This window comes from Pituophis catenifer, unplaced genomic scaffold, assembly GCF_029215685.1.
Source record: "Pituophis catenifer annectens isolate HBS135680 unplaced genomic scaffold, rPitCat1.0.hap2 SCAF_6, whole genome shotgun sequence".
In the NCBI taxonomy this organism is placed as follows: Eukaryota; Metazoa; Chordata; class Lepidosauria; order Squamata; family Colubridae; genus Pituophis; species Pituophis catenifer.
In genome coordinates this window covers 36,144,888-36,157,914 of record NW_027256886.1, presented here as the reverse complement: position 1 = coordinate 36,157,914, position 13,027 = coordinate 36,144,888, and the positions used below count along the sequence as shown (strand labels likewise).

Here is a 13,027-nt window from a genome sequence, read left to right as displayed (position 1 = left end):
GAGTGAAACAACGCTAGGAACAACATGTCTGTTTTCTTGCCGTGTGTTCTTTAACCACCGTAATTCTTGCCTTGACTACACCACCTGGATTCTATACCTCAAACTTTGGATCGTGCCTCTTGAATTAAGGACTTGCCTTTGCTTTGCGGATGTGCCTTTGCCCTGTGGACTGACGTGGGTGTTTCCTTGAATAACGTATTGAACTCTTTGAGAATGGTGCTGGTGTGGATGTGAGGAAGACTATTTGGGGCTTGGGAAGCATCAGTAAAGACTTCTAACACCCGTGGAGTGTGCGTGTGTGAGCAGGACAGGACAGTCACAAAAAGTGATCCCATGAAAGCAGCACACTGCAACCATTGTAAATATGAGTCAGTTGCCAAGCATCTGAATTTTGATCACGTGACCATGGGGATGCTGCAACAGTTGTAAATGTGAAAAATGGTCACAAAATGGTTACTTTTTTCAGTGCCACTGTAACTTCAAACAGTCACTAGACAAACTGTTATAACCCGAGGACTACCTGTACTGAAAAAGGAATATCTGGCAAGAGATGGATGAAGGGCAAATGGAACATACATGATCCAAAAGATTCACTCTGGGTAACATTTAGAGTTCCATTATCCAATAGAAGAACTTAATACTATACTGCTAGCATGTAAAAATACGTAGCCTACTTCTTGGTGCAGACAGTAACAAGACTGATTGTTGAACTGGTTGTATGCTGTCCTAGTCAGTCATCCAATTGCAGGCAACTAACATATTAATAAATAGAAGCAATAAACAAGAGCTTATTGGATATTCCCAATGGTAATACTGTACATTGGGGGAGAAATGACCAGCTGAAAAACAATTATAGCAGTCAAAATGGAGAAGGAACAGTGGGCAATATACAGCAGGCTGGGAGCATTCTAAACCAGGGGTCTCCAACCTTGGCAAATTTAAGCCTGGAGTACTTCAACTCCCAGAATTCCCCAGACCTCTGGGAATTGAAGTCCACCAGGCTTAAAGTTGCCAAGGTTGGAGACCCCTGTTCTAGAGCACATCAGCGGTGCTTTGCTGCATGCAGTGGAAGATGGCCAGGGATAAGATCTACAACAAATTGGAGCTACTCTCCAGGAGCAGGAGGGCTACTAACAATTTGAGGAGATTTTAAAGATCTCCATGCAACACTGGTTCCCTACCATACATGTAAACATGCATCCAAAAAGTGGCCTGACTTGCATGACTATATGCATGACCACACCCCAAGGACAACATCATTTGGAATCAGGGCCGGATTTTCCTATAGGCTAACTAGGCTTCAGCCTAGGGCCTCAAGATCAAGAGGGGCCTACATTCAAATTGTTAGCAAAATTAAAATTACACTTTCACTATAGGTGAAAGGGCCTCATAAGTGGAATAGCCTAGGGCCTCTTTTCATCTAAATCCGGCCCTGTTTGGAATTACCCACCACTGTAATATGTATAATAAGGCTCATGTATATGTAGCTTTGGGAACTTTAACTTTAACATTTAACTTTAGCTCAAGGTTGACTCAGCCTTCCATCCTTTCGAGGTAGGTAAAATGAGGACCTGGTTTGTGGGGGCAATAAGCTGACTTTGTATAAAAAAAGAACACCGCTTGGGGGGGCGGGCGAAAGCCCTACTAAGCAGGTATATACAAAAGTATGACAGCTATTGCTTAACGCATTGTAAGCTGCCCTGAGTCTCCAGAAAAGTCTCCGGCATATAAATCGAATCAAATAAATAAATAAATAAACATGAGATTCTGCACATTATAGCATCTGAGTGATATTGCTTTTGTCTCTGCCTTATTTGATGATCCTTTGTTTCTATCATAGTTTTTTAAATTAGTCCTTCATAGGGCTTTGATTCTCCTGCCCTGAAGTGACATTTCTCTGTTCATTATGTATAGCAGCACAGTGAATGCAGTAGTGTAGCAGTGAATTCTTTTGGGCTATGTGCAAATCTCACAGAATTCAGTTCCCAGTGGGAGCTAAGAGCAACTGGAAGGTTTTTCTGCATTGGAGGGGTAGTCCTTGATTACAATCATTAGTTTAGTGACCATTTGAAGTTACAACAGAACTGAAAAAAGTGACTTATGACAGTTTTCCACATGACCATTGCAGCATCCCAATGATCACATGATCAAAATTCAGATGCTTGGCAACTGGTAGGTATTTATGACAGTTGCAATGTCCTGGGGTCATGTGATGACTTTTTGCAACCTACTGACAAGCAAAGTCATTGGAAACCCCAGATTCAGTTAACAACCTTGTCACTAACTTAACAACTGCAGCAATTCACTTAATAATTGTGGCAAGAAGGATTGTAAAATGAGGCAACCTTCTCTTAATAATTTCCATTGCTTAGCAACAGAAATTTTGGTTTCAATTGTGGTGGTTGTACATTGAGGACTAGCTGCATATGAAGGCTAAAGGGATTTCCATATCAGCTAAGAGGGAAGTGGGACAACAAGATTGTAATTATCTCTTAAATAAAGGTTGGAAGTTGTTCACATATTTAACTTTAATTTTTTCTTTGTTTTTCATTTCCTGTACTTTCTTATTTCTTTCTCCCTTTTTCTTTCTTTTTTTTTCTTTCAAATTGCCTTTTATTCTGTAAAAAAATATTTTATTCTATGTGAACAGAATGTGAATTTTAAAAGGTTGAACTTAATTGGAGGGCATGGACCCTTATAAAATATATTTCGGAAATAGTTATGGAAGCATGATAAAAGTTTACCATGGCTTATGGGGGAAAGCATGTGTCACTTACTGATAGGCTCCTGCATATCCAGCATAAGGATCATTCAAGTCACAGGTTCCGCTGCTACAAGCACGGCACAGATTTGGTACATTTTTGAGACCTGGGACACAACCGGATGCAAAAAATTTTTCTACAGCTGTAAAAAGAAATCAGATGGGTAAGTCTTTGACGATAAAGGTAACAGGTCCTTTATATTATTAAATTGCATTCTTCAAGTCTGATTCAGAATTGGATTGAACATACTGTGCCTCACATGGCATGCTTGAAGTCTTATTATATTCAAGGGTGACAGGGACATCTTTTCCTTCAAAGGAAGCGCCGGTAGTTGGTAAACAATCTCAGATTGGAAGATTCCACATTCCCCTGTGATGTCAAAGATTTGCTGGATCATAAATCTCACACATATGTTACTTATGGACAGCAGCCGCATACCAGTTGAGAAAGTATGGTCCCTACAAGGTCATATAAGTAGGCACACTTCTTGGATCCTACTCCATAACTATATAAGGTAATAAAAATGTAAAGCAATAAAAATATTGTTTTATATATGGAACATTTTACTGTAGCTGTGTTTATATGAAAAGAATATACGGAGAAGCAAGGGAGGGAAAAAGAAAAGATGAATGTATGTGCGTATATTCTTTTACGCACATACACATCACACGGTTTTCTTTTAGAGTAAGCAACTTGTGTAGAGTCCAAAAAGAGAGTAATAAATAATATAACAAAGAAATTAAATACATAAGGTAAATAATAATAATAATAATAATAATAATAATAATAATAATAATAATAATAATAATAATAATAATAATAATAATAGTAATAATTTTATTTCTATACCGCCCTTCTCCCGAAGGACTCAGGGCGGTGTACAGCCTATTTAAAAACACAAGACAAAACAACGGTTAAAAATTTAAAATAATTAAATAGATTTGGCTCAATTTAAAACCCCAGAAATTTAAAATACCCCAATTTAAAATTATTATGTTGATAGCCCGGCCTGGCGGAACAACAGTGCGCAGCAAAATACCCGGAGGTCGGAGATCTTACGTATTTCCGGGGGCAGTTCATTCCACAGGGCTGGGGCTCCCACAGAGAAGGCCCTCCCCCTGGGTGTCGCCAGCCGACATAACTTGGCTGATGGCACCCTGAGGAGACCCTCTCTGTGGGAGCGGACTGGCCGGTGGGAGGCTATTGGTGGCAGAAGACGGTCTCGAAGGTATCCGGGTCCTGTGCCATGGAGCGCTTTAAAGATGGTAACCAACACCTTGAATCGCACCCAGAAGACCACTGGGAGCCAGTGCAGCTTGCGCAGGAGGGGTGTCACGTGGGCACAATGAGTTGCGCCCATAACCACCCGCGTGGCCGCATTCTGGACCAGTTGGAGCCTCCGAGTGCTCTTCAAGGGGAGCCCCATGTAGAGAGCATTACAATAGTCCAACCGGGAGGTAACAAGGGCATGAGTGACCGTGCGCAGGGCATCTCAGTCCAGAAAGGGCTGCAACTGGCGAATCAGGCGAACCTGATAAAAGGCCCCCCTGGCCACGGCCGTCATATGCTCTTCTAAAGACAGCCGTGCATCCAGGAGGACACCCAGATTGCGAGCCCTCTCTGTGGGGGGCAAAGATTCACCCCCAATAGTCAGCGATGGCACCTGCTGACTATATTCGGGCGCCGGAAGCCACAGCCACTCGGTCTTGGAGGGGTTGAGTCTAAGCCTGTTCCTCCCCATCCAGACCTGCACGGCCTCCAGGCAGCGAGACATAACATCAAGGGCATCGTTGGGGTGGTCTGGGGTGGAGATGTACAGTATCATCAGCGTACAGATGACACTTCACCCCAAAACCACGGATGATCTCGCCCAGCGGCTTCACATAAATGTTGAACAGGAGGGGCGAGAGGACCGACCCTTGCGGCACTCCCCATGCGAGATGACTCAAGGTCGACCTCTGCCCCCCTGCCAACACAAACTGCGAGCGGTCAGAGAGGAAGGAGGAGAACCACTGCAGAACGGTGCCCCCTATTCCTAACCCCCTCAACCGCTGCAGCATGATACCTGTTGTGGCTCCGACCCCCGAGCCCATTTTATTGGAGGGAGAAGGCTCCGAACATGAAGGAGAGGAGTCGGCCAGGCCTCCCTCTCCAGGCCCCTCCTCTCTGGCTATGCCTCAGGTGTCTGCCGAGGGAGAGGAGATTGGCCAGGAGCCAGGTGTCTCCGATGACAGCGATGACGGTGATACGTCGTTCCTGGATCCACGCCAATGAAGGCGAGATAAACGTTTGCAGCAGATGAGGAGGCATGCCAGGGATTAAGCTGAGTCACTGGACCACACCCCACAGGCTATATAAGAGAGTGTGGTGGCCATTTAGACTCTGTGACGGACAAAGCTAACTTCTGGCTAGTCACTTTGTACAACGCCTGAATCTGCTGAAGGTTTCTGTTTGAGCTGGACTGTTTTTGAAAACTGTGTGTATTTGTTGGTGTTTATCTGGTGGAGGAAAACTCCCTCTTCTTGAAGTAAAGCACTTGGCAGACGGTTATTGTATTGCTGCGAAGTTCCTGATAATGAACCTTGTGTGTGCCAAGTAATTCTTTAACCCCCGGCTGGCTGTTTGTGTGTGTGGGGGGATGGGGATAGAACAATACCATGGTCGATGGTATCAAAAGCCGCTGAGAGATCTAATAGGACTAGGACAGAGGAGCAACCCCTGTCCCGAGCCCTCCAGAGATCATCCACCAACGCGACCAATGCTGTTTCTGTGCTGTACCCCTGCCTGAAGCCCGACTGGTACAGGTCTAGATAGATAGCTTCATCCAGGTGCCGGGAAAGTTGTTGTGCCACCACGCTCTCAACAACCTTCACCACAAAACGAAGGTTGGAGACTGGACGATAGTTGGCTAATTCAGCCGGGTCCAGGGAAGGCTTCTTGAGGAGGGGCCTCACTACCGCCTCTTTCAAGGCGGCAGGAAAGGCACCCTCACTCAGAGAAGCACTTATAATTCCCTGGAGCCAGCCTCGTGTAACCTCCCGGGAGGCCAGTACCAACCAGGAGGGACACGGGTCCAATAAACACGTGGTGGCACTAATCTTACCCAGAATCCTGTCCACATCCTCAGGAGTCACAGGATCAAACTCCTCCCAGATAACATTCTCAAGACCTGCCCTCGTCTCCTCCCATGGACTCATCCAATCGGAGTCCAAGCCATCCCGAATCCGAGCGACTTTATCATGCAGGAATTGCACAAAATCCTCAGCACGACCCTGCAAGGGATCTTCCCGCACTCCCCCCCAAAGAAGGGAGTGGGTCACCCTAAACAGGGTGGCTGGGCGGTTCTCTACAGATGCGATAAGAGCGGAAAAATGGTTAGATTTTGCCGCTTTTATCGCCACTAGGTAGGTCTTGATATAAGACCTCACCTGTGTCCAGTCGGAATCGGATTGACTAGTCCTCCAAATGCTCTCTAGGCATCTTTTCTGACGCTTCATCTCTCTCAGCTCCTCAGAGAACCAAGGAGCCAATTGAGATCGGCATCGGGTCAGAGGCCGCAAAGGCACGATGCGGTCCAAAGCTCCAGCGGCCGCCCTTTCCCAGGCGGCCACCAGCTCTTCAGTTGAGTCGTGTGTTAGAGTCTCAGGAAACGGCCCAAGCTCCGTCAGGAACCTTTCGGGGTCCATCAGGCACCTGGGACGGAACCATCTGGTCGGTTCCGTCTCCCTGTGGCGGGGGAAGGCGGTAGGAAAGTCTAAGTGGAGGAGCGAATGATCTGTCCATGACAAGGATTTGATATCTAGGTCCCCTCTACCAAGATCGTACATAAGAAGTGTACATAAAACCATTTTATATTCATACCATTCATTCAACCTTTCAACCTAACCATATATTTCTATCCTTGCAAATCCTTTCTTTATCACACACATAACTACACATAACTACTTCGTGTGATTTTTATTTTGGGGAATTCAAAAGATTATACTAAAACCCTCAACTTCATGATACCACTTATGATAATTCACATGGAGCATACACTTTTATAAAGTTTTAATGGTGCCAGACTTATTCTCTGATAACTTGACTATCCTTTTCTGCTCTGCTCTTCAGTGTGTGATCATTTGCCTTTATTTATTACCATTTCCGCATTCTCAGTTCCTCCTGCAGTATAATTTATTTCAGACAATTCTACCCAGGACAAATCATGTCTTAATGGAAGTATTGCCCTTACTGAGAGGCTTTTTGCATTTTCATAAATTTAAGCATGATGCTTTCTCTTAAATTATTTCTATTATGAATACGGCTGGAAAATCTCTGAGGAATTGTTTTTTTTTTAAAGGACTAATTTGACCAGGTATACAGGCTTATGATATAAGCTTGCAAAAACATCAAACTAGAGTTTATTTTATTTATTTTATTTTATTTTTCATATTTGTATACCGCCCTACTCCCGAAGGACTCTGGGCGGTGAACAGCCATAATAAATACAAATACATATAGAAGTTAAAAACTATTAAGAAACAGATTAAGTAATTTAGGCTCAAAGATTAAAAAAAACATCCAAATTTATCTAAAGAGGTTTAAAACCCAATTTAAAAGACAGTTTAAAAGCCAATTAAAAAGGGAGAGTTAGGCCAGACCAGCTTGTTGGAATAGAAATGTTTTCAGGGCTCGGCGGAATATGCGTAAGTCTTGGATGTTTCGTAACTCTGGGGGAAGCCCGTTCCAGATGGTAGGTGCCCCCACAGAAAAGGCTCTCCCCCTGGGGGCCGTCAGTCGACATTGTTTGGCCGACGGCACCCTGAGGAGTCCCTCTCTATGGGAGCGAACTGGTCGGTGAGAGGCTATTGGTGGCAGGAGGCGGTCTCGTAAGTACCCTGGTCCTGAGCCATGGAGCGCTCTAAAGATAGTAACCAAAACCTTGAAGCGCACCCGGAAGACCACTGGGAGCCAGTGCAGCTCGCGCAGGAGGGGGGTTACATGAGAGCGCCACATTGCTCCCATTACCACCCGCGCGGCCGCATTCTGGACCAGTTGGAGCCTTCGGGTGCTTCTCAAGGGGAGCCCCATGTAGAGAGCATTACAATAATCCAGGCATGAGGTGACAAGGGCGTGAGTGACCGTGCGTATCGAGTCCCGATCCAGAAAGGGATGCAACTGGCGAATCAGGCGAACCTGATAAAAAGTCCTCCTGGCTACGGCCGTCAAATGCTCTTCAAAAGACAGCCGTGAGTCCAGGAGGATGCCCAAGTTGCGAACCCCATCTGTGGGGGCCAACGATTCGCCCCCAATAGTCAGAGATGGCGCCAACTGACTATATCGGGACGACGGAAACCACAGCCACTCGGTCTTGGATGGGTTGAGTCTGAGTTTGTTCCTCCCCATCCAGATCCGTACGGCCTCCAGGCACCGGGACATCACCTCGAGGGCATCATTGGGGTGGTCTGGGGTGGAGATGTACAGCTGGGTGTCATCAGCGTACTGATGGTACTTCACCCCAAAACTACGGATGATCTCACCCAGCGGCTTCACATAAATGTTGAATAGAAGGGGCGAGAGGACCGATCCTTGTGGCACCCCACATATAAGGGGTGTATACCTCTGCCCCCCTGTCAACAAGTTAAAGGGAATAGAACTAAAACTTCAGTTCCATTTTTGATATAATTCTGTTCTCAATATGAGCACTTGCTTAAAAGCCCAAAAACCTCTGTTATTACAAGAACTAATAGAGAGAGATGGATTTTCCCATTGTACAAAAAAAAAAATTACAGAAGGTTTTGATGTCATATTTATACATGCGTGCATTATACACGGTTGCCCATATTCCATACTAAGATAGCATTCTACTCTTTCTTGGCCATCTACAGTAGTTCCCAACATGAATTAATCCAAAAATACCCTCTACCTAAATTAGTTTTATTTCCAGAGTGGCTTATATCCTCAGCCTGAAAAGGCTGATTGAAGCCATGACATTAGGGAAACCTTCTGTGCTTGTGAAGTGAATAGTCATTCTTCATCCCCCCTCCTATTTTTTCTAGTTTTTTTCAGAAATTTATCAGGATGGTTGTTTTAGGGAGAATGGGAGAAGAAATGTGTGTAGGATATATTCTCTACCTGTAAAAATAATAAATATGGATATAGATGATAAATAGACAAATAGAACTATAGAGATTTTTCTTACCATTTTCTACAGGTACTGATTCTGTTCCATCCCACTGTATCAAATTCTTAGACACAAGAGTTCCTACTGGGATGATCCAGCCTGCAGATCTTCTAAAACCAGTGTGACAAGATCTCCTCCCTTTGAGCTCTTCAAGTGAAGAAATAGTTCCTTTCTTCACAACAGCAATGGCATGATAACTAGTAGTAGTTACTGATAAGGAAAGAAGGAAAAATCAAATGTAGGTTATAGCTATAGTCTCTATCTATTTCCAACAAGATTGTTTAAGAAACAATTTGTAGCAAAATGAACAAACTTCATTATCCTGTAATATCCTTGTACTATAGAGGAAACAGCAAAATATATATTTAGGAGTGGGCTTGCCAATGTACTTCTATTGTAATTGCTTGTAATGTTAACAAACTGAAACTACTTGTATAAATGAATTAAATAAATTAAAGACTAAAGCACCATGATTGTGTTAAGGTGAAATTGTTGACAGCAAATGTAACACAGAGATTGTATCTTGAAAAGGAGGAAGGACACGCTTTCTCTTTTGATCAGTCCAGAGGACTTCCCCAGTTGGGGGCTCTGGTAAATGAGCCTTGATAGTACAGTGGTTTAGGGCACCCTGTTATTAACACAGCTGCCTGCAATTTCTGCTGGTTCGAATCTCTCCAAGGCTCAAGGTTGACTCAGCCTTCCATCCTTTCTAAGGTAGGTGAAATGAGGACCCAGTTTGTGGGGGCAATAAGCTGACTTTGTATAAAATATACAAAAGAATGAAGGCTATTGCTTAACGCATTGTAAGCCGCCCTAAGTCTCCGGAGAAGGGCGGCATATAAATCAAATTAAAAAAAAAATGTGATCCAAAGAAAACATCAGGTCACCATCATAACTAAAGGAGAGGAAGGAGTTGAAATTCTGAAAGGGGATTTCGGAAACTGACTTGGTTTCCAGAAGTTTGTGTGCAGGAGTCTGGCAGCCTAAGGCTGAAGAGTGGAAAAACCCTGAGCATGTGAAAGTATCCTAGCACTGCATCCTTGGATCACAAATCCAAAACTCATCTTAAATACATCTGTAGCCTCCAGGAGTCAATACCCAGAAAGGGCATTGCAGTATTTCTCAAACTTGACAACTTGAAAATTCCCAGAATTCCCAGGCCTGTCTGGAGAATTCTAGGAATTAAGTCCATACAACTTCAAGTTGTCAAGTTGGACTGGACTGGAACATAAACCTGGCATGCAGCAAATCCCCAACTCCAGTCCCTGATGGCTTCATTTGAGTGCATTTCCAAGTGGATTCTGCATGGTGAGCTATAGCAACCCACATATCTAGTTTAATTCATATTAGCAACTTTATCTTTATTTCGTTATCAAATTCGTAAGGCCACTCATTGATTTTACAAAACTATGGTTGGCAAACACCAGCAATATAACAGTAAAAATCCAAGCCAAAGTCCTCTTATTAAAAACACAAAATATCTATGCTGTATGTCTACCCCAGAACTCCCAAATTAATAGCCTGGCCCAAATACCTGGGAGAAGAGCCAGGTTTTCATGGCTTTCTGAAAGGCAGTATGGTTGGAGTTATCCATACCCTGGGCAGGTCCCATGACAGAGAAGGGCCCTTATCATCTCCCTCCCAATGAGCAACCATTGAATGAATTATGCAGTCTCTTTGCATTTTCAGATCAATCCTATTCAAATTTACCTCCTGAGCTTTTTTGATGAAGTTCAGCTATAACAGGCTTTAGATAATAAGGGTTCAAGCTTGCTTCTAAAATAAGACCGGCATCTAAAGTGATGGCATCTGCTTCTGAGTTCTAAAAAAACATAAAAGTAAGATAATAAGGAGAAAGTATTTCTTTGGCATAAAATATATCATGAATGCATAACAGTTATATCTCCTTGTTTCTTCCTAGATCTGGAAATTAACATGACTTCCTTTTCTTTCACAACATATTTGCCATGAAGGGTGCTAATGCTATCTTGAACAGAGCACTGGGCTAAGATACAAAGATGTAATAGAACAACAAGGAAAACTGAAATCAAAACAAGAATTGGAATTGGATTTAAATTGACTGGTGGACGTACACACAAATCCAATCTAAATATAAGGAAGATACAAAACATGTGAAATACAAAGAGAACAAAATGAATTAGATAAAATTATATTAGGAACAGATGAGAAGCTAATTAGTAAGATTTATAAATTTCTATTGTGATATAAAATGGAGGAGGAGGAGATTGTGAAAGACACAATGATTAAATGGGCGCAGAACTTTAATTATACAATAGATTTGGAGAGATGGGAAACAATGTGGCAAGTAAATTCAAAATTAACATTATCCGCGGCATACAAGGAAAACCAGCTGAAGATGTCTTATAGATGGCACTTTTCACCGACAAGACTTGCAAAGATGTTCCCAAATAATACTTCAAATTAAAGAAAGAGACAGATTATTACATAATTTGGAATAAATGGTATGAATGGCTTGAGTCTAGAAATAAAGAAAAATAAATACAATAAATAATAAATAATAATAAATAAATTTCATAAAAGTATGAAATATGTATATAACAAATGTATAGAAAGGTATAGAAAGGTATAAAATTAAGTTTATCAGTGTTAAAGAATACAATGTAACCAAAGAAAAAGGGACAATGAAGAAAATGAAATAGTAAAAGAGATATGGGCAGAAAGATACAAAATGGAAAGAAGATCACGAAGGAACATTGTTTTAAAAAGAGGAGATATTTATATGTTGTATGTTATGTGATTGTCATATTGTGTCATAATAAAAAATTTTAATTTTTTTTTTTTTAAAAAAGAAAATTAAAATTAAGCTACAACTTTGTGATTGAAGCCTGGCCTCTTTATTATATGTTTGAGAGAAAATGAATTATTCCTGTAAAAAGTATAACCAAAGTAACGCCATATTTAACCTTTATATAATCTGATTTATATAATCTGGTAATTAGGACATGAGTATGCATTAGATTCTGGAAAGGAAAAAGGGAACTGTGATGTTTCTGTGATGCTTGTTTTGGGGAAATAAATGTTTTTGGTACATTCTAAATTGGGTCTGGCTGGCCTAAACTCTATTGAAAAGGAGGAAGAGCCTAATGATCTATTAAGGGGAACAATACCAATCATCCTGGAAACATCTGTGAAGGGTTTTTTCAGAGGGTATTTTTGGAGGGAAACTCCAGGGCGGAACATGTGAAAAACCTAAAAACAATTCCCTGGGGGGTGGATGGGGGACGTTTGCATTCTATTGCTGTACCTTGAAAACTGTATTTAAACCATGAACTCAAAGTGCTCAGACGTTCTCTCTTTCATGGGAGAACCCTTTTGCAAAAGCTTGAAATATATATATAGCTATATATATATATATATTTAATAAATCTGCTTTTTACTTGTTCATGGTCTCTGTTTCACTTTTTATGAGATTTGCTGTTTTTTTAAAATCTCACAATGTTGAAGGGAAAGGAAGGGAAGGGAGGATTTAATCACATGATCATAGTAGTCTTTTGACTATTTAGACCAGGGATCCCCAACCCCCAGATTGTGGCCCACTATCAGGCCATGGCCTATTCGGGATTGGTCCATGTGAATGGCTGGTTGGGGTATCAACTTGCGCAAGTGGCAGACCAGTTGGCACTTGCGTGCATGTGTATCAGCCTGCCACTCAAACAAATTGAGCTGTACACATACACATTGGTCCACTGCTTGTGCGGCCCAGTTCCCTTTTTCCTCCCCAGCTGGGCTGCCAAGCTGCAAAGGTTGGGGAATGCTGATTTAGACAACCCTCTGCAGATGGTCAGCATTTTATTGATTTAATACAGGGGTCCCTAACCCCCCGTCCGTGGCCAGGCACCGGTCCGCAGCATGCCAGAAACCAGGCCTCACAAACAAGTGAAACCCCATCCACGGAATGCAGACAGTATGCAAAACCATGCCCCCTCTGGTCCACGTAAAAAACTCTCTCCATGGAACTAGTCCCTGGTGCCCAAAAGGTTGGGGGTCTCTGATCTAATAAATAAAATTTGCAAGCAATGAATGACTGTTCTGAAATCTGAAAATTCAATAAGTGGACAAA

The 13,027-nt window shown here is 42.4% G+C and overlaps 1 protein-coding gene across 2 annotated transcripts in view; it reads right to left on the bottom strand.

Moving 5' to 3' along the window:
• TF (transferrin) overlaps window positions 1–13,027 on the bottom strand; it is a 92,428-nt gene that overhangs the window by 23,556 nt on the left and 55,845 nt on the right. For both annotated transcript variants that reach the window (XM_070944929.1, XM_070944928.1), the window contains exons 3-5: window positions 10,636–10,747; window positions 8,944–9,135; window positions 2,778–2,904 (exon numbers count right to left, since the gene is read on the bottom strand). In XM_070944929.1, the coding sequence (XP_070801030.1) occupies window positions 2,778–2,904; window positions 8,944–9,135; window positions 10,636–10,747 (431 nt within the window). The remainder of the gene's footprint in view (window positions 1–2,777; window positions 2,905–8,943; window positions 9,136–10,635; window positions 10,748–13,027) is intronic.